At 41.5% G+C, this 22,616-nt stretch overlaps 1 protein-coding gene across 3 annotated transcripts in view; it reads right to left on the bottom strand.

Moving 5' to 3' along the window:
* Positions 1-9,757: 9,757 nt before the first annotated feature.
* LOC133663854 (Na(+)/H(+) exchange regulatory cofactor NHE-RF3-like) overlaps positions 9,758-22,616 on the bottom strand; it is a 73,903-nt gene continuing 61,044 nt past the window's right edge. For all 3 annotated transcript variants that reach the window (XM_062068565.1, XM_062068567.1, XM_062068566.1), the window contains 3 exons: positions 13,624-13,820; positions 13,450-13,536; positions 9,758-10,069 (listed from right to left, as the gene is read on the bottom strand). In XM_062068565.1, coding sequence (XP_061924549.1) covers positions 10,040-10,069; positions 13,450-13,536; positions 13,624-13,820 — 314 coding nt within the window. In that variant the 3' untranslated portion in view covers positions 9,758-10,039. The remainder of the gene's footprint in view (positions 10,070-13,449; positions 13,537-13,623; positions 13,821-22,616) is intronic.

The following is a 22,616-nucleotide window of genomic DNA, read 5'->3' as shown; positions in this document are numbered from 1 at the left end:
ATGTTCACACATCTGAAAACAGTTTAGCTCGTTACAGAAGCTACAAAACTGGCCTTCCTTTGAACAGATTGAGTTTCTGGAGCATCACATTTGTGGGGTCAATTAAACGCTCAAAATGGCCAGAAAAAGAGAACTTTCATCTGAAACGTGACAGTCTATTTTTGTTCTTAGAAATGAAGGCTATTCCACAAAATTGTTTGGGTGACCCCAAACTTTTGAACGGTAGTATATTTATATATATATATATATATATATATATATATATATATATATATATATATATATATATATATCCCCGTTGTGTTTGACGTCACGTTTATCAACAATATCGGGAAAATGCTCACTAAAATGTAAATGGGAATATTCATAATGCTTGTGGATGCAAACATGTCTCAAAGACTCAATCTTAATCGCAATATTGTGTGCATATAAACGTAGTCGTTGAATAAATATTTTGGATATTAGTCTGCAACATAAAAATCAGTGTATGACTAGTGGGTCTGAAATCTTCCAATCTAATAAATGTTTTCTTTTTGCGAGATCTCGCAAAAAGTATTGTGAGATCTCGCAAAACATTTTTTTCCCCTCCATGTCCCTATAAACAAAGTCAATCAAATGTTTTCTCCTCTGTAAACTAAGCTATGTACTCCTTGTATATTTATGATTTTTATGATTTCTTTGGAACCTATTTTAATGAGAAACAACAGATTTGCAAATGCCACAAGTATATACAGAAAAAGAGAAGACGTGTAGAACATACTCTGCTACCATGTGTTAGATTGGCCAGACATACAGTATTGTGTGTCATTTGTTCAGATTTTGACTACTGTAACATGGTCATAGAAATGCATAATCATATCTAGCCATTCATTGTCTATTGGTACTATTTGTACATGCTTTAAGTGTTAATCGAAAAACTGAGGAGAATTCTCAGGAATGAACACAACTAGCAGAGGTTCAAGTTATTACTCTCCCTTCCCATCACCGCTATGATCTGCTTTTGTAGATAATCTGCTTTCTGATTTTTGTGTTTCAGAATGAAGTACTTGAATCAAATGATAGAATACTCATTTTCATGATTTTTTTTTCGTAATCACTGACACATCTTGTGTAAGAAACTAACAGCTCCACAACCACTGGCCTATCCAGTTTTGTATTATTTGTTATTATAAATAATGTTTATATATTTTATGTTTGAGTCAGACACATTGAAGTTGTGGAAAATTTACCCAAAATGTGCTATCTGGAAAATAATGTTGACAACATTAAATGTGATATTTAATGAAATTCCTAACTTGTCTTGCTTTTTTATTTTATTTTATTTATTTTTATTCATTGTCAAATCCAGAATAGACCACTTTGTATATAATTCAAACAAGTGTGAATCTGAGAATAAAAATACAGTACTGTACAGTAATATGGGATTTTCAACACATCACTGGTTGTCGCTGCTGTTATGGTAACATACAGTAGTTTTTTGCTTTTTTTGTCTTACAGTAAGTTTCGGCTGTTTTTGACCATCACTTTTGTTGTTATTCCAATACACAGGATTTTTCCTGGGAGGACTTTTTTCATGTTAAATTGTAACATTTCGTTGTCCAATTCTTTCACAGGTGCACATTCCACTAGCAGTTATTCGACTACCCCAAAGCCAAACAGGACACACGTCTTTCATTTTTCAAAGGGCATAAAAATCATTTTGTATTCATATTTCTTTTTACATTTTTTACATTCAAATCTCTCAATTGACTTCAGCCTTAAACAAGTCTACCAAAAATGTAATTGTTTAATAAACATCAAACATTTTAAGGCCTTTTGATCAGATGATGTCACATTTTCCAATTAGAATACATTTGCATTATTTTACTAATTTAATGTACCAGTAGAGTGAAAAAACAAGTTGCCTCTATATTACAGCAATTATCATATTTATGACACCAAAAGACATCCAAAGTTTGCGAATAAATAGATATGATCAAAATATTATCAATCTCACGGAGATTCCAGATCCACTTGAGAGTTAAAGGCTTACAGAAACCCACTACTACCGACCACGCAGTCTGATAGTTTATATATCAATGATGAAATCTTAACATTGCAACACATGCCAATACGGCCGGGTTTGATTAGTAAAGTGCAATTTTAAATTTTCCGCGAAATATCCTGCTGAAAACGTCTCGGTATGATGACGTTTGCACGTGACGTCACAGATTGTAGCGGACATTTTGGGACACCATTGTGACCAGCTATTAAGTCGTCTGTTTTCATCACAAAATTCCACAGTATTCTGGACATCTGTGTTGGTGAATCTTTTGCAATTTGTTTAATGAACAATGAAGACAGCAAAGAAGAAAGCTGTAGGTGGGAAGCGGTGTATTAGCGGCCGGCTGCAGCAACACAAACACGTAGCCGGTGTTTCATTGTTTACATTCCCGAAATATGACAGTCAAGCTTTACCATTGGCCTGTGGAGAACTGGGACAACATAGACTCTTATCAGGAGGACTTTGAGTTGGATACACATTGGCCTGTGGAGAACTGGGACAACAGAGACTCTTACCAGGAGGACTTTGAGTTGGATACGCGCTACCGTGAGTACGCAGCTGCGGCTTCCAAACATTTGATCGCTTGCCCGTACGTGCGTGCCGCTATGTGCATGTCACGTACGTAACTTTGGGGAAATACTGTATATGTGCTGTATGAACTTTGCGGAGGTGAACGGTACTTTGGGCTGTGGGATTGAGTGTGTTGTGCGGGTGTTTGATTTGTATTGGCGGGTTATATGGACGGGAGGGGGGAGGTGTTTGTTATGCGGGATTAATTTGTGGCATATTAAATATAAACCTGGTTGTGTTGTGGCTAATAGAGTATATATATGTCTTGTGTTTATTTACTGTTTTAGTAATTCCCAGCTGAATATCTGGTCCCACCCGCCTCTCACAGCTTCTTCCCTATCTGAATCGCTTCCACTGCCCTCTAATCCTTCACTCTCACTTTCCTCATCCACAAATCTTTCATCCTCGCTCAAATTAATGGAGTAATCGTCGCTTTCTCGGTCCGAATCGCTCTCGCTGCTGATGGCCATGATTGTAAACAATGTGCAGATGTGAGGAGCTCCACAACCTGTGACGTCACGCTACTTCTGGTACAGGCAAGGCTTTTTTATCAGCGACCAAAAGTTGCGAACTTTATCGTCGATGTTCTCTACTAAACCCTTTCAGCAAAAATATGGCAATATCGCGAAATGATCAAGTATGACACATAGAATGGACCTGCTATCCCCGTTTAAATAAAAAAATCTCATTTCAGTAGGCCTTTAATGAGCAAACCAGTCACAGATGTGTTCCCCATCAACAACAATGCTAATCAAGGAGACTTTAGCCAACAACAATTATTTTGGAACAAATGATGATCCAGAATTGTATATTTTTGAGCCCGAACACAAAGAGGGTAAGTAATATGTTTTAGAAGCCGAGTGCTAAACGGATGAAGCTTTATTGAAACACTAGCATCCAGCAGCATCGCTAGGTGCTAAACATACAAACTAACTATAACAAACCTTAATAAAACAAACACTTACTGTACAATTTCTACTCTCGCTGGGATGCTGACCGACGGGATGCTCACATAATCCCGTTTAAAAGAAGATTAAATCGTAATCCTCACAATGGGTTCAAATAAAGTTGCCGCAACGAGCAACTTTTTGGGTCTTTTTTACCATTTCGGGAGATGTCAAAGTCGACCAGCCTCTCGGTCCATGGCCACATTTGTCTACTACCAGGTGAGCGATGCATATATTATAATCTAGAATTTACTTTTAGCAAGTTTGAAATGTAACAGAAGCTGCCGCCAGCTCAGTGTGTCAACAATAGCAGCGTAAGCTAGTAGTTAGCTAGAATAGGTGGTCTGCGTTGGCACGTATAATGACAATATATCACTCATATTTGGTTAATATTCAGTTCACAACATGTAAATTGAGTATTGATGGCGGTTTCTGGGTGTTTTTTTAGAGGGCACAATAGCGGACCCTCGATCTGTTGACTCAATTGTTAACTATTTATTTACGATTTCGAAAGCATTAAAAAAAAAGCCAGGAATATGTGTCCTTGTCTTACAAAAGGTTTGTAAATAATAAACAGCACATCTCTTTTCAATGTTTGCGTTTTTCCAGTACGACTGATCTGATAATATGGTCGGAGTGAAGAACCCTTCCTCCAGTGAAGTAGAATCTACTGAAATTAATGGAGCGGAATATTCAAAATGGCCGGCTAAATTTGTGGCATTTTGTGGCGTTTAGACAGTATTTTCGCACACTTTGCGGATTGTAAATACAATTGGATATGGTTTAATGGACACAATGAAACACAAATAAGTATATCAAATCAAGTTTTTCCACTCTACTGGTACTTTAAACCTGTAACAATCTGAATAAAAGGGTGAATAAAAAATAAATAAATTAATGTTTGTTATTTTTTGTTTAGGACTGATTGAGAAATTTGGGGGAAAAAAAGAAAGTTTTATACCTTAAAAGCTTAATACCTTTATATCCTATTCGTTTTAGAAGATACTTAATATTGAATGTTAATTAAGTGTGGTTTTATATGTTTTTGTAAAGACAATGGTGTTCAACTCTTGAGAACAAAGAGTAGAGGAAGAAACATGTAAGGACATTTATACAGTGTAACTGTATAAATGGCCCTAACAGGGTGCGTGAATAGAAGTTTGTATATTGAAGTCAATTTCTCAACAAGAAATGAGCTGCCACCTTACCGTGGTAGAGGAGTTTGCGTGTCCCAATGATCCTAGGAGCTATGTTGTCCGGGGGCTTTATGCCCCCTGGTAGGGTCTCCCAAGACAAACTGGTCCTAGGTGAGGGATCAGACAAAGAGCAGCTCGAAGACCTCAATGAAAAATAAAAACTATGGACCCAGATTTCCCTCGCCCGGACGCGGGTCACCGGGGCCCCCCTCTGGAGCCAGGCCCGGGGGTGGGGCACGATGGCGAGCGCCTGGTGGCCGGGCCTGTCCCCATGGGGCCCGGCCGGGCACAGCCCGAAGAGGCAACGTGGGTTCCCCCTCCAATGGGCTCACCACCCATAGCAGGGGTCATAGAGGTCGGGTGCGATGTGAGCTGGGCGGCAGCCAAAGGCAGGGCACTTGGCGGTCCGATCCTCGGCTACAGAAGCTAGCTCTTGGGACGTGGAACGTCACCTCGCTGGGGGGGAAGGAGCCTGAGCTAGTGCGCGAGGTGGAGAAGTTCCGACTAGACATAGTCGGACTCACTTCGACGCACAGCAAGGGCTCTGGAACCAGTTCTCTCGAGAGGGGCTGGACTCTCTTCTACTCTGGCGTTGCCGGCAGTGAGAGGCGACGGGCTGGGGTGGCAATTCTTGTTTCCCCCCGGCTCAGAGCCTGCATGTTGGAGTTCAACCCGGTGGACGAGAGGGTAGCTTCCCTCCGCCTTTGGGTGGGGGAACGGGTCCTGACTGTGGTTTGCGCTTACGCGCCAAACCGCAGCTCAGAGTACCCACCCTTTTTGGGTTCACTCGAGGGAGTACTTGAGAGTGCTACCCCGGGTGATTCCCTCGTTCTACTGGGGGACTTCAACGCTCATGTTGGCAGCGACAGTGAAACCTGGAGAGGCGTGATTGGGAAGAATGGCTGCCCGGATCTGAACCCGAGCGGTGTTTTGTTATTGGACTTTTGTGCCCGTCACAGATTGTCCATAACGAACACCATGTTCAAACATAAGGGTGTCCATATGTGCACTTGGCACCAGGACACCCTAGGCCGCAGTTCCATGATCGACTTTGTAGTTGTGTCGTCGGATTTGCGGCCTCATGTTTTGGACACTCGGGTGAAGAGAGGGGCGGAGCTTTCTACCGATCACCACCTGGTGGTGAGTTGGCTGCGATGGTGGGGGAGGATGCCGGACAGACCTGGCAGGCCCAAATGCATTGTGTCTGGCAGAGTCTCCTGTCAGAGAGAGTTTCAATTCCCACCTCCGGAAGAACTTTGAACATGTCACGAGGGAGGTGCTAGACATTGAGTCCGAATGGACCATGTTCCGCACCTCTATTGTCGAGGCGGCTGATTGGAGCTGTGGCCGCAAGGTAGTTGGTGCCTGTCGTGGCGGTAATCCTAGAACCTGTTGGTGGACACCGGCGGTGAGGGATGCCATCAAGCTGAAGAAGGAGTCCTATCGGGTTCTTTTGGCTCATAGGACTCCTGAGGCAGCGGACAGGTACCGACAGGCCAAGCGGTGTGCGGCTTCGGCGGTCGCGGAGGCAAAAACTCGGACATGGGAGGAGTTCGGGGAAGCCATGGAAAACGACTTCCGGACGACTTCGAAGCGATTCTGGACCACCATCCGCCGCCTCAGGAAGGGGAAGCAGTGCATTATCAACACCGTGTATGGTGAGGATGGTGTTCTGCTGACCTCGACTCCGGATGTTGTGGATCGGTGGAGGGAATACTTCGAAGACCTCCTCAATCCCACCAACACGTCTTCCTATGAGGAAGCAGTGCCTGGGGAATCTGTGGTGGGCTCTCCTATTTCTGGGGCTGAGGTTGCTGAGGTAGTTAAAAAGCTCCTCGGTGGCAAGGGCTCTGGATGCTGCGGGGCTGTCTTGGTTGACAAGACTCTGCAGCATCGCGTGGACATCGGGGGCGGTACCTCTGGATTGGCAGACCGGGGTGGTGGTTCCTCTCTTTAAGAAGGGGAACCGGAGGGTGTGTTCTAACTATCGTGGGATCACACTCCTCAGCCTTCCCGGTAAGGTCTATTCAGGTGTGCTGGAGAGGAGGCTACGCCGGATAGTCGAACCTCGGATTCAGGAGGAACAGTGTGGTTTTCGTCCTGGTCGTGGAACTGTGGACCAGCTCTATACTCTCGGCAGGGTCCTTGAGGGTGCATGGGAGTTTGCCCAACCAGTCTACATGTGTTTTGTGGACTTGGAGAAGGCATTCGACCGTGTCCCTCGAGAAGTCCTGTGGGGAGTGCTCAGAGAGTATGGGGTATCGGACTGTCTGATTGTGGCGGTCCGCTCCCTGTATGATCAGTGCCAGAGTTTGGTCCGTATTGCCGGCAGTAAGTCGGACACGTTTCCAGTGAGGGTTGGACTCCGCCAAGGCTGCCCTTTGTCACCGATTCTGTTCATAACTTTTATGGACAGAATTTCTAGGCGCAGTCAAGGCGTTGAGGGGATCTGGTTTGGTGGCTGCAGGATTAGGTCTCTGCTTTTTGCAGATGATGTGGTCCTGATGGCTTCATCTGGCCAGGATCTTCAGCTCCCGCTGGATCGGTTCGCAGCTGAGTGTGAAGCGACTGGGATGAGAATCAGCACCTGCAAGTCCGAATCCATGGTTCTCGCCCGGAAAAGGGTGGAGTGCCATCTCCGGGTTGCGGAGGAGACCCTGCCCCAAGTGGAGGAGTTCAAGTACCTCGGAGTCTTGTTCACGAGTGAGGGAAGAGTGGATCGTGAGATCGACAGGCGGATCGGTGCGGCGTCTTCAGTAATGCGGACGCTGTATCGATCCGTTGTGGTGAAGAAGGAGCTGAGCCGGAAGGCAAAGCTCTCAATTTACCGGTCGATCTACGTTCCCATCCTCACCTATGGTCATGAGCTTTGGGTTATGACTGAAAGGACAAGATCACGGGTACAAGCGGCCGAAATGAGTTTCCTCCGCCGGGTGGCGGGGATCTCCCTTAGAGATGGGTGAGAAGCTCTGCCATCCGGGGGGAGCTCAAAGTAAAGCCGCTGCTCCTCCACATCGAGAGGAGCCAGATGAGGTGGTTCGGGCATCTGGTCAGGATGCCACCCGAACGCCTCCCTAGGGAGGTGTTTAGGGCACGTCCGACCGGTAGGAGGCCACGGGGAAGACCCAGGACACGTTGGGAAGACTATGTCTCCCGGCTGGCCTGGGAACGCCTCGGGATCCCCCGGGAGGAGCTGGACGAAGTGGCTGGGGAGAGGGAAGTCTGGGCTTCCCTGCTTAAGCTGCTGCCCCCGCGACCCGACCTCGGATAAGCGGAAGAAGATGGATGGATGGATGAAACAAAGTAAACACGAATAATGGTGTTAATTTTGACAGCCGTTTTTAATTTAGTTTTAGTAATAGTCTTTTTGCTAAAATGTTTTTTTAGTTTTAGTCTAATTTTAGTTATCTAAATTGGTTTAGTTTTAGTGTAGTTTTAATCAAAGAAATTACACAACATTTTAATTTAGTCGACTAAAATATAAAGTGTCAAAGATAAGCCCTCTTTAAAGTTTGTTTTGAAAGCACCTTCATTAAAGCTACCTGCAAAAAGCATTTTTTCAACACAAAAGTAGCTTGATTTTATGGCCAATAATTATGTATTAAGTAATTTTTTGCTCCACAGGTCCACATATATCTTTCAGGCACTTCTATCGCTCAGGGTCGGGGTGAGCGGCAGCCTTTCATTTGTTGTTAAATGTCCGCCTCAAATAAATAAGTAAATAGGAAACGTTGCATGGACTTTCTCTTTTCACTGCGCTCGTGACATGAGCGCATTAGACTACAGTAAAAGTTGTCATACCATTAAACAATTACTTGAGGTAGAGAAAATTACTTGATAATTTACTTGTAAATAAATAATACAGTGGAATAATTAGCTTTAACTTACAATTGTGTAGATGCCACGATGACTTGCCTGCTAATGGCTTCATAAAGCATCAACAATGAAATATGTCCTTTTCACTTTCTCCCAGGTATACACATATTACGATGTAGACCATGTTATGGATTTAACATGTTCTACATCGTAATTGTTTCTGCGGTAAGAAATCAAATTTCTAATCTCACAAGGAAAAACATTTGATTGGCTCTCCTTCATAACTAACTCCCAGCCTGGCCCCTCTTTCATACTGTATGTACGCTGTTAAAGAGCTATGATTAGATCTATTCCGAAATTGTCCCACTCATTAGATTTCGTTGGTCAACATTTTCTTCTCGTCCTCATTCGTTGACTAAAATGTCAGTTAATTTTGTCATTGTTTTAGTCAACGTGCATCTGTTTTGATTAGTTATCCTCTTATTTTCGTCAGGGGAAAATAGGGTGTTGACGGTGACTAAGACAAAAATTATTAGTCAACAAAATTAACACTAGTTCCAGCCTCGACAAAAGTGCACATTTTAGCAAAGGTTTGTACACTTCGAACACAATATAAAGGGCTCTACAGTGCTGTATATTAAACAAATGTAACAATAGGGTAATGGATACATTTTCTATTTAATAATAAAGTAAAAATAAATAGCTGAACTGGCTTCCTCGTACACAGCCGCCCTGCTGACATGCACACACACTGTCACTAGCCCTGTGGTGCACTCACAGTTTGAAATCACTACAAATACTTAACTTTGACAGCTAGCTTCGCTACAATAATTAGAAATTAAAAATAAAATCCACTATACCTTGTCGGTTAATCTTCTTGGCGTGTGGCAGGAGAAGGAGGAGAGAGTGTAGACAACGCTGTGGATCCAGAGTTTTTCAAACCAAATATCGCTTATCCAATACTTTCTTTGGAGTCATGCTGAGCTAGTAAAACTAGAAATATGCTGTAAAAAGTAAAAATTATCCCAGGACAAACCCACAAGAAATGCTGAAAAAGGCAGTTTATGAACAAAAGATGTTTGGATCCTAAACTGACTGCCTTACCAATGGAAGTTGGTAATAGTAAGGAACTTCGTCTTAGAAAGAATTACATCATCTCTGACAAGTAGGAACCAACCATTTATGTTGCCTGATGAGAAGTATTGAAAATAAACATAACTCATTTTGTCCAGGCAGCGGATTTCTGTGTTTAATTTTGCAATTATTTACTGCAAATTGTAATTTACAAAGCTTATTTTACAGTTAAATACAACAACATGAACATTTCTAAATCACAGGGTCAGAAAAGTTGATTCAGTGCCAGCACTTGGAAAAGAAAACATGTATAAAAACATTTTGTGCCCAAATCCTTATGTGCTGACCATGAGCTCCTCAGTCGCCGTGGATGGATGGTTTCCAGAGTTCCATTATAAGAGAGCATTACCCACTCTTTGCAGCTGAATAAAACACAGCACAAGAAAATGTGTTTATTTTACAGATTAAAAGGACCCATAGCTTCGAGAAGACCAACATTTCACATACAAGTTATCTTTATTTATTTATTTTTTCTGCTATTAAAAATGAATTTGGCAGTCATTTCCTACATCAATTAGTTTTTGAGGAATCGGTAGATAACGAACTGTAGCTGAAGCGACCCCTTTCCATCAACCAGACTCGATATGCCACCCCTTCTTGGTGTGACGTCGTCTACAGGAATGCAGCCCCTTTCCCCGCGAAGACAGTGTAGATAGAGGCATGTAAAAGTATTATTTTGATCACTTAAATACATGTTTTGTTGCCATGGTCCATCATTACTTCAAAACTGATATGAGTAACATTGTGAGCAAAAAAGAAATACAAAAGGATCACCATTTCCGGACTTTCCTGCTCTTCCAGAGACGCCATAGCCTGTGTTTCATAGTGCTCTTTCAGCATTCCCTCAAGCATCTTGAAGCAAACACCAGTAGAAGAGGACGCAAAATAGAATACTAACGGCGCACCTTCATTTTGTCTCTTTTTTTGGTAGGTTCTAACCCAGTCTTTCTTCCCTCGAGCCGCTACTGCTTTACGGGATCGCGTTTTTACATTTATTTATATCCAAATTCAAACCAAAACCCTCCTTCTAAGTCAGAATCATTAAAATTATCGCTGCAAATGACACTTCTCTCGCTTGGTCCGTCCCATTTTGCGTCAGTCAATTCGACTGGCGAGGTCCATACTTTCCTCATATTCCCATCATATGGGAATGCATGCAAGCTGACCCCTTCTTTAGTTGAATTGCTACAACCTGCAACAATGGAAGCTATATTTGATAACTCCTTCAAAGTGAAAATATTATGTTTCGGGATAAAGATGCTACCAAAACACATGCTACGCAAAATGAAATCGCCTCCAGTCTTCTGTAGGTGATGTCAGCACGCCCACATTTTGGAGCTAAAAGTGGGTGTTCCAAAATGTGCTGAGTACGCAGACGCACCTAAACCCCCCAATCTTGTATCCGACATAAGACTAGTTATACAGTGGTACCTCAACTTAATAGTGCCCTAACTGAAGAGTGTTTTGAAATAAGAGATATCTTATGGCTAATTGTTATGCTTTAAGTTGCATGCAAAAATTGGAGTTACAGGTATCGACGCATTAGTTGGCAGAGCAAATGCCACAAAGATCTGCCTAAAAACATCTGGTCTTACTGGCGAGCTCAATGCAACTTTTTTTTCCAACCACAGTAAGGAAGAAAGTGAGTGTGAAGGACAGTGTTGAGAAGAAGAAGTGAATGATATTTATTGAATTAAAGAAAGAAATCAGAGCACTTAGCCAACTTTGCAAAGCTGTTAGAGCGTACCACCGGGCTGAAGCAGGAGGAGCCTAACGCCAGCCAAGGACAATAAAATAATATCTAAATGGTGGACATTTATCCATGAAAATATGGTGAAGCTGCTGAGGGTGTGGTTAACTGAGAAGCAGCTGAAAGGCGATATTGTTGAAGTCCTCTCTCCAAAGTAAATGCTGTACATAATTATTTTCTTTACTTCATAAAACCAATGTAGTTGTAATAGTACATCCTACAGCAGACCTGGACATTCTGCGGCCCGTGGGCCACATCTGGCCCTTTGTGCGTCCTTGTCCGGCCCGCGTGAGGCCAATCATAAAGTACAAAATACATTTTAAAAAGTATCTATGTCGAGTGTGCAATACAACGGTGCTGCTTTTGTTTTGAAAAGCGTTATTTGTATTACTTCCGTGTGGACGTATGTGCGTGAGTGAATGTGAACAGCGGCACTCACAAATGACAAAATAAAGTTTAAAAAACATCTATGTCGTGCGCGCAATACAACTGTGCTGCTTTTATTTTGAAAAGTGTTATTTATGTGCGTATGTCCGGGTGTAACCTGTGAATGAAGGTGCACAGCGACAAGTGATGCACAATTTACCCCCGAGACGCTAAAAAGAGAAAAGTTGATGACGAATGCCGTGTTTTCAACAAGACATGGACTGCCAAGTATTTCTTTCCAGAAATTAAAGGTAAAGCTGTGTGCTTAATTTGTGGTACACAGCTTGCTGTGTTTAAAGAATATAATTTGAATCGCCACTACACGACGAAGCACGAGGAAAAATACCGGAATCTGTCTGATGAAGAGCGCGCAAGGGAGGCTGATGCGTTGATGGTAAAACTGCAAACCCAACAAGGACTTTTTGCCAAATTTCACACCCCCAGAATGCAGCTGTCAGGACAAGTTTTGTCATTTCTCACAAAATCGCCAGAAAAAGTAAGGCGTTTTCTGACGGAGAGTTTATTAAGGAGTGCTTATTGGACTCTGTTGCGCTGATATGCTCGGAAACTTGGAGCTTCAGCTGAAGAACAGAACGGCCGACTTTGACTGTTTTTCGCTGGCTTTGGATGAGAGCTTTGATGTACGTAACACCGCCCAGCTGATCATCTTCTTACATGGGATAACTACAGACTTTCAAATCACGGAGGAGCTGGCATGCCATGCAGTCAATTAAAGAGACAACCAATGACTTGTTCACATAGGTAAATGCATGTTTGGACATGTTAGGACTGAAATGGGACAAGCTGGCAGGTGTGACAACAGATGGTTGTCCAAATCTGACGGGGAAAAATGTTGGACTTTTAAAGAGGATGCAGGATAAACTTTAAATTAACTCTGTGCAGAAATGGACATTTTTGCAATACATTAGGAAGTGTAGTGTAAGACAGTGTTAAAAATAAAACCATCAAAAGCAATCTGCTTTTGTATAAAGTTAAGTTAGGTTAAATGAAAGTATTATTATTATTATTAATTATTATTATTTATCTTACGGTATATCAAAAATAATATTGAGCAAAATTTAATTGAAATATTGTCGATGTGGCCCTCCGGCAGTGCCCCCAGTAAAAATTAATTGCCCACCCCTGTCCTACAGTATGGTTTTTCATACAACATTCGTCATATAAAGTTTATTTTAAAAGCCACGTTACATGTTTAAATTGTGGTGTTTTGGGGACTAAAGTGAAATTGATTTGAATTATAATCAATGGGTGATGGTGATTTGAGATACAAGTGTTTTGGGTTAAGCACTCTATCACAGAACCAATTAAACTTGTAAGTTGAGGCACTACTGTACGCCACGTGATGACTGCTGTTTTTAATCTGTGCATTGTCAGTACCCGGATTTTGCACTCAGTATGGCTAATATATGTATATGTAAATGTGTTATACTTGTATTGCGCTTTTCTACTTTCAAGGTACTCAAAGTGCTTTGACACTATTTCCACATTCACACACACATTCATTTGTATAGTGCTGTTATATGTATTGTATAGTTTATTTAGTACCTGTGTTGTTTGAGCTCCAGTCTGACCTGGGACACGGCCATCCTGGTGTATGTATTCATCGTGAAAGAACAGGGGAGAAACGCCAAGCTGCAGGGAAGAAACAACACAGAAAGAAGTTGACACACTGTTTCATAACCCAATTAAGCTCTCACATATTTATCTAATTGGACTCACTTGTCTGAAGAATGCTCTTCCTGGTATAGATATAGTGGTTAGGCTGACTCTATCACCACTCTTTCGAATGATTTTGACGATATCCTCATGCTCCATGGATTCCACTGGTTCGCCATTGACTGCCAGTAGTAGATCTCCATCCTCCACCCCCGCATCTTCTGCTGGACTGCCCTCATCCACCTCCCGCAGCAAGTGAACTGAGCCACATATGTTTTTTTAGAACACATTAAACACAGGACACACTCCCATAAATGATACTGTACAAAAATAAAAGGAAAACTAGTTATGTGTGCACTGCGTAAGAATACATCGAATGCACGTCGCTACACTGAGAAAAGACAACATTACTTTTTTTCTTTTTAGTTAACTTTTTTTCCCCTTCAAGCATAAAGTAGCGTTTTCTGATGTCAGTGTCTCAAAGAAAAGGAAAGTGAAAAGTTAGGTGAAATTACTAGGGGTGTCTTAGAATAGTTGATGTTCGACATCAATTGACATTGAAAACAAATGTTATATTTTCTCATTACATGTCTGAAAAGGAGTAGGAAGAAGCAGAGCTTATTTTCAAGATGGCGGCGCTTCACGGTGGCAGCTTCTTGCATGCGCTCTTGGAAGTGTAGACCGATTTGGCAAAAATACCCGTCAATTCAGTCAATTTCATGGCTGGCTCACAGCGTGTTCACTCCGTGATCACTTACGACCGACTTACGATTCTGGATGTGGAGAGATCGGGCCATTTTGGGCTGAAAGATGCGTGTACGGTGGACCTACTCGCTAGCTTGGGAATTCTTCGCGAGCTCCACTACCAGCGGAGACCGTCAACGAAAGAGGCGTAAGCGGTGCGCTCGGAAGCAGAAGCGGGGATGTCGGGCGGGGCTAACAACAAAGCTAAAGGCGTTGTTGTTAGCGGGGCTAACGAAAAAGCTAAAAGCTAATCCTCAAAGAAGCGCTAATAAGGAGTCTGTTAAACTAGAACTAGCCAGTGCCAGGCTGGATAATCCCTGCACACATAGCAATTCTCTTAGAATAATATACAACTCACATAATGTTTTTTCTGCGTCAGAGGTGGACATGCATTTTACTGAGGTGGCAAACAATCTAAAAATTCCTGTCATATCAATTCCTAGATATGGTCGAAATTATTTAAAGTGCACTACGCATAATAAACGTAACATTATTAATATTGCTACTACGGATACTTTCAACAAAAACTCCTCAAAACAGCCCACTACCTATAATATGGGCTTTTTAAACATAAGATCATTGTCTTCCAAAACGTTATTAGTTAATGAAGTCATTAGAGACAACAATCTTGATGTCGTTGGTCTAGCCGAGACCTGGCTCAAACCAGACGAATTTTTTGCGCTGGGTGAGGCGTCTCCTCCTGGCTATACGGGAACGCATATTGCCCGTCCCATTAAAAGGGGTGGGGGTGTTGCACTAATATACAACAAAAACTTTAGCCTTACCTCGGACCTAAATAATAAATATAACTCGTTTGAGGTGCTCACTATGAGGTTTGTCACACCGCTGCCTCTGCACCTGGCTGTCATCTACCGCCCCCCGGGGCCCTATTCGGACTTCATCAATGAATTTTCAGAGTTTGTTGCTGATCTAGTGACGCACGCCGACAATATAATCATAATGGGAGACTTTAACATCCATATGAATACCCCATCGGACCCTCCATGCGTGGCGCTCCAGACTATAATTGATAGCTGTGGTCTTACACAAATAATAAATGAACCCACGCATCGCAACGGTAATACGATAGATCTAGTGCTTGTCAGGGGTGTCACCACCTCCAAAGTTACGATACTCCCGTATACTAAAGTAATGTCCGATCATTACCTTATAAAATTTGAAGTTCTGACTCATTGTCAACAAACTAATAATAATAACTACTATAGCAGCCGCAACATTAATGCTGCCACAACGACGACTCTTACTGACCTACTGCCTTCGGTAATGGCACCATTCCCAAATTATGTGGGCTCTATTGATAACCTCACTAACAACTTTAACGACGCCCTGCGCGACACCATTGATAGTGTAGCACCGCTAAAGCTAAAAAGGGCCCCTAAAAGGCGTACCCCATGGTTTACAGAAGAAACTAAAGCCCAGAAATTATCATGTAGAAAGCTGGAACGCAAATGGCGTGCGACTAAACTTGAGGTTTTCCATCAAGCATGGAGTGATAGTTTAATAACTTATAAATGCATGCTTACCTCAGCTAAAGCTAAATATTACTCAAATCTCATCCACCTCAACAAAAATGATCTTACATTTTTGTTTAGTACAGTAGCATCGCTAACCCAACAAGGCACTCCTCCCAGTAGCTCCACCCACTCAGCAGATGACTTTATGAATTTCTTTAATAAGAAAATTGAAGTCATTAGAAAAGAGATTAAAGACAATGCATCTCAGCTACAACTGGGTTCTATTAACACATATCCATCCATCCATCCATCCATCTTCTTCCGCTTATCCGAGGTCGGGTCGCGGGGGCAGCAGCTTAAGCAGACTTCCCTCTCCCCAGCCACTTCGTCCAGCTCCTCCCCGGGGATCCCGAGGCGTTCCCAGGCCAGCCGGGAGACATAGTCTTCCCAACGTGTCCTGGGTCTTCCCCGTGGCCTCCTACCGGTCGGACGTGCCCTAAACACCTCCCTAGGGAGGCGTTCGGGTGGCATCCTGACCAGATGCCCGAACCACCTCATCTGGCTCCTCTCGATGTGGAGGAGCAGCGGCTTTACTTTGAGCTCCCCCCGGATGGCAGAGCTTCTCACCCTATCTCTAAGGGAGATCCCCGCCACCCGGCGGAGGAAACTCATTTCGGCCGCTTGTACCCGTGATCTTCTCCTTTCGGTCATAACCCAAAGCTCATGACCATAGGTGAGGATGGGAACGTAGATCGACCGGTAAATTGAGAGCTTTGCCTTTCGGCTCAGCTCCTTCTTCACCACAACGGATCGATACAGCGTCCGCATTACTGAAGACGCCGCACCGATCCGCCTGTCGATCTCACGATCCACTCTTCCCTCACTCGTGAACAAGACTCCGAGGTACTTGAACTCCTCCACTTGGGGCAGGGTCTCCTCCGCAACCCGGAGATGGCACTCCACCCTTTTCCGGGCGAGAACCATGGATTCGGACTTGGAGGTGCTGAGTCTCATCCCAGTCGCTTCACACTCAGCTGCGAACCGAACACAGATACGACTGTATATACGACGGACACTGCCCTCCAAAATAGTTTCTCTCTCTTTGATGAAATAACATTGGAGGAATTGTTAAAATGTGTAAATGGGACAAAACAAACAACATGTTTACTTGACCCAATTCCTGGGAAACTTATCAAGGAGCTTTTTGTATTATTAGGTCCATCAGTGTTAAATATTATAAACTTATCACTTTCCTCTGGCACTGTTCCCCTAGCATTCAAAAAAGCGGTTATTCATCCTCTACTCAAAAGACCTAACCTCGATCCTGACCTCATGGTAAACTACCGGCCGGTGTCCCACCTTCCGTTTATCTCGAAAATCCTCGAAAAAATTGTCGCACAGCAGCTAAATGAACACTTAGCGTCTAACAATCTCTGTGAACCTTTTCAATCCGGTTTCAGGGCAAATCACTCTACGGAGACAGCCCTCGCAAAAATGACTAATGATCTATTGCTAACGATGGATTCTGATGCGTCATCTATGTTGCTGCTTCTTGATCTTAGCGCCGCTTTCGATACTGTTGATCATAATATTTTATTAGAGCGTATCAAAACGCGTATTGGGATGTCAGACTTAGCCTTGTCTTGGTTTAACTCTTATCTTACTGACAGGATGCAGTGTGTCTCCCATAACAATGTGACCTCGGACTATGTTAAGGTAACGTGCGGAGTTCCCCAGGGTTCGGTTCTTGGCCCTGCATTCTTTAGTATTTACATGCTGCAGCTAGGTGACAACATACGCAAATACGGTGTTAGCTTTCACTGTTATGCTGATGACACCCAACTCTACATGCCCCTAAAGCTGACCAACACGCCGGATTGTAGTCAGCTGGAGGCGTGTCTTAATGAAATTAAACAATGGATGTCCGCTAACTTTTTGCAACTCAACGCTAAGAAAACGGAAATGCTGATTATCGGTCCTGCTCAACACCGACATCTATTTAATAATACCACCTTAACATTTGACAACCAAACAATTAAACAAGGCGACTCGGTAAAGAATCTGGGTATTATCTTCGACCCAACTCTCTCGTTTGAGTCACACATTAAGAGTGTTACTAAAACGGCCTTCTTTCATCTCCGTAATATCGCTAAAATTCGTTCCATTTTGTCCACAAACGATGCTGAGATCATTATCCATGTGTTCGTTACATTTCGTCTCGATTACTGTAACGTTTTATTTTCGGGCCTCCCTATGTCTAGCATTAAAAGATTACAGATGGTACAAAATGCGGCTGCTAGACTTTTGACAAAAACAAGAAAGTTTGATCATATTACGCCTATACTGGCTCACCTGCACTGGCTTCCTGTGCACCTAAGATGCGACTTTAAGGTTTTACTACTTACGTATAAAATACTACACGGTCAAGCTCCTGCCTATCTTGCCGATTGTATTGTACCATATGTCTTGGCAAGAAATCTGCGTTCAAAGAACTCCGGCTTATTAGTGATTCCCAGAGCCCAAAAAAAGTCTGCGGGCTGTAGAGCGTTTTCTATTCGGGCTCCAATACTATGGAATGCCCTCCCGGTAAAAGTTAGAGATGCTACCTCAGTAGAAGCATTTAAGTCTCATCTTAAAACTCATTTGTATACTTTAGCCTTTAAATAGACTCCCTTTTTAGACCAGTTGATCTGCCGTTTCTTTTCTTTTCTTTTCTACTCTGCTCCCAACCCACTAGCCTGTTCATCGGATGGGGACATCTCTACGCTGCTGACCCGTCTCCGCTCGGGATGGTTCCTGCTGGCCCCACCATGGACTGGACTTTCGCTGATGTGTTGGACTTTCACAATATTATGTCAGACCCACTCGACATCCATTGCTTTCGGTCTCCCCTAGAGGGGGGGAGTTACCCACATATGCGGTCCTCTCCAAGGTTTCTCATAGTCATAAATAAATGATAAATGGGTTATACTTGTATAGTGCTTTTCTACCTTCAAGGTACTCAAAGCGCTTTGACAGTATTTCCACATTTACCCATTCACACACACATTCACACACTGATGGCGGGAGCTGCCATGCAAGGCGCTAACCAGCAGCCATCAGCCATCAGGCAAAGGGTGAAGTGTCTTGCCCAAGGACACAACAGACGTGACTAGGAAGGTAGAAGGTGGGATTTGAACCCCAGTAACCAGCAACACTCCGATTGCTGGCACAGCCACTCTATCAACTTCGCCACGCCGTCCCCATAGTCATTCACATTGACGTCCCACTGGGGTGAGTTTTCCTTGCCCGTATGTGGGCTCTGTACCGAGGATGTCGTTGTGGCTTGTACAGCCCTTTGAGACACTTGTGATTTAGGGCTATATAAATAAACATTGATTGATTGATTGATTGATTTAATCTGACCCCTTGTCCATTTCACAGCAATTAGGAACACGTGTTCACTTCCTGTTCTCAATTTGTAAAACAATTTATATAAATTAATAATAAATACAACAGTTCTAATAAATAGTTAAGTCAGTTGTAATTCACATAATGAGAAGACTAATATCTTATTTTAAATAATGTTCAAAATGTTTATCAGTATTCTTCTTCCTTGTACTTTGTAAATACTTTAAGTTAGAACAGTTCCTGTAAGTGAATTATATTAGGACATTGTTTGACCTGCTTGCTTAATCCCTTCCATAATTTAATTTCACATACTGATATGTTAAAAGTTTTAAATGTTGTACGTGCATTCACATGTCTAAAGTGGGGTTAGGGTTGTGAAAGAATTGTTGAACATTCTTGGGTAGCAGGTTATAGTTTGCCTTGTGCATAATTTTAGCTGTTTGCAAATGCACTAAATCATTTAATTTCAATATTTTTGATTCAATCAATAAAGTATTTTTATGTTCTCTATATCCAACATTATTATTATTCTAACTGACCTTTTTTGTAACAAGATTAGTGAATAAATGTACTTTTGTAGTTATTTCCCCACATTTCTACACAACAACTCAAATATGGTAACACTGGCGAGTAGCGTATGAGTGATTTTTGGTCCATACATCCATCTATCCATTTTCTACCGCTTGTCCCTTTTGGGGTCGCGGGGGTGCTGGAGCCTATCTCAGCTGCATTCGGGCGGAAGGCGGGGTACACCCTGGACAAGTCGCCACCTCATCACAGGGCCAAAACAGATAGACAGACAACATTCACACTCACATTCACACACTAGGGCCAATTAAGTGTTGCCAATCAACCTATCCCCAGGTGCATGTTTTACATATTTAGTTTTATTCATTATTAAAGCATTTCTTGCCACTTTATATTAAGAGATTTCCAGTTCATTGTATCCTCAATCATTACACCCAAAACAGAGGTGTCTCTTATTCTGTCAATATCTACTCCGTCTATTTGTATTTGTGTTTGACTTTCCCTTCTACTGTTACCGAGTAGCAATATTTTAGTTTAAAAGAGACTAGAAGATATTTTATTCGTGTTAAACGATCTCTTTAATATGTTCGTTTATTTTTTATATTTTTTCAATAAGTTTTTGTGTTCTCTCCTGAACAAAACAAAGTTGTGTTGTCTGCAAATAATACTAACTTTAAGTCCTTTGTAATTTGATGCCATTTCTATAGAGATTGAAATATTTTGGTCCCAGTATTGATCCCTGGTGTACGCTGCACGATATATATAGCGCTGTAGATGTATGTACGCCTTGCTTCACATATTGCTTCCTGTTTGTTAAAGGAGCCATATGTAGAAATGTCATGTCAAGTCATCATTAAATGGCCCTGATATGTCAAAAGGCATTAATAAATCATGTTCTTATAATCATGTTCGAATACCTTTATAACTGATAACAGTAGTTCAGCCGGGATATGCTCATTTCAAAATTAAATTTACAGCCCCGAAATATTGTTATTGTTTTCATTTTGATGCCACGCCCTCCACCGTTTGACCAATTAGAAAGTCCGTGAGTGTGTCACATCCAGGTTGCCAGTTTCTCTTCGTCTAGTTACTGCCACTGGTAAAGTTACAAAACATGTCAGACCTTAGTAAACGTTACGGTTGTCAACTTATTGATGACAAAATGAGGAACAAAACAAAGATTTGTATCGGGGATGCCTTTGAAAGATGGAGACAATTGAAGGCGGAGAAGATTTTTTCATCTGACGCCAAACTTGCTAATTTCCTCCTTCATAGGTAAGTAAGGCATTTACATTTTCTTATTACTTGTAATAAATGGAAATGGACATTTCGTAAGTAAACAACATTGTCCAATACGGTCTATGATCTTGTCTAACAAAGCTAGTATGTCCCTCAACGAATGCTTAGCATGCTAGCTCGATCAATGACACATCGACATACAGGCTAATGGGGGAAATATATGCCCGTTAGCCTGTATGTTGATGTGTCATCCAACTGACAGGGCAAAATATATTCGACAAATAAAACTTATGTGGAAATTGGTAGTAGGGATGATGTTTGATACGGAATTATCGAGTTCGAGCCTATTATCGAATCCTCTTATCGAACCGATTCCTTATCGATTCTCTTATCGAGTCCAGATAGGTTGTTGTATATGGAAAAAAACACACAATATTTGGTTTAACAAAAGCTCACTTTTATTATATAATAAAAAAATAAAATCTAATAAATAAATACATATTGACTGTTACCCACCTAAAAAAATAAAATTAAATAAATAAATATTGACTGTTGTTACCCAAAGTATATTAAGTGGGATTTTTCAGAGAAACAAATATATACAGTAACACAAAAACAACCTGTCTCTGTGATCACTATCGGTGTATAAATAATAATAGTGTTAAATAAAATCAGTCCCTTGGGCACAAAACTGAAAATAATACAGCTCTCCAAAAAGTGCACTTCTGCTGCTATTTGACATAACTGTTTGATATTTTGTTATTTATCATTTATTAGCATTTATTTAGTTATGATGCTTCTGACATTTTTGCACTTTATTTCTTTATTGAAAGAAAATTCTATGAAGAGAAAAGTTGTTTGCAAATGTGGTTACAATGCTAAACAAATGAAAAGTTAAAGCTAAAAAAAGAAATACACTTTATTGAGTTAACATTATTTCTTTATAGGGGGAAAGATGTTATGAGCTAGAGCAGTGGTTCTCAACCTTTTTTCAGTGATGTACCCCCTGTGAACATTTTTTTAATTCAAGTACCCCCTAATCAGAGCAAAGCATTTTTGGTGGAAAAAATGAGATAAAGAAGTAAAATACAGCACTATGTCATCAGTTTCTGATTTATTGAATTGTATAACAGTGCAAAATATTGCTCATTTGTAGTGGTCTTTCTTGAACTATTGGGCAAAAAAAGATATAAAAATAACTAAAAACTTGTTGAAAAATAAACAAGCGATTCAATTATAAATAAATATTTCTACACATAGAAGTAATCATCAACTTAAAGTGCCCTCTTTGGGGATTGTAATAGAGATCCATCTGGATTCATGAACTTAATTCTAAACATTTCTTCACAAAAAAATAAATCTTTAACATCAATATTTATGGAACATGTCCACAAAAAATCTAGCTGTCAACATTGAATATTGCATTGTTGCATTTCTTTTCACAGTTCTTTTTGACAGACATTTTAGTGAGGGTCAAACCATCATGGCATGGGGGAAACTCTGGGTTTATGGTAATGAATGGAATAGCCTACTTGATTTGATGTTCAGTTTATGAACTTACATTCATATTTTGTTGAAGTATTATTCAATAAATATATTTATAAAGGATTTTTGAAGTGTTGCTTTTTTTAGAGTATTTAAAAAACATCTCACGTACCCCTTGGAATACCTTCAAGTACC

The sequence above is a fragment of the Entelurus aequoreus genome, linkage group LG13 (genome assembly GCF_033978785.1).
Source record: "Entelurus aequoreus isolate RoL-2023_Sb linkage group LG13, RoL_Eaeq_v1.1, whole genome shotgun sequence".
Lineage (NCBI taxonomy): Eukaryota > Metazoa > Chordata > Actinopteri > Syngnathiformes > Syngnathidae > Entelurus > Entelurus aequoreus.
Note: the sequence above shows the minus strand (reverse complement) of the source record. Positions and strands in the feature narration are given on the sequence as shown.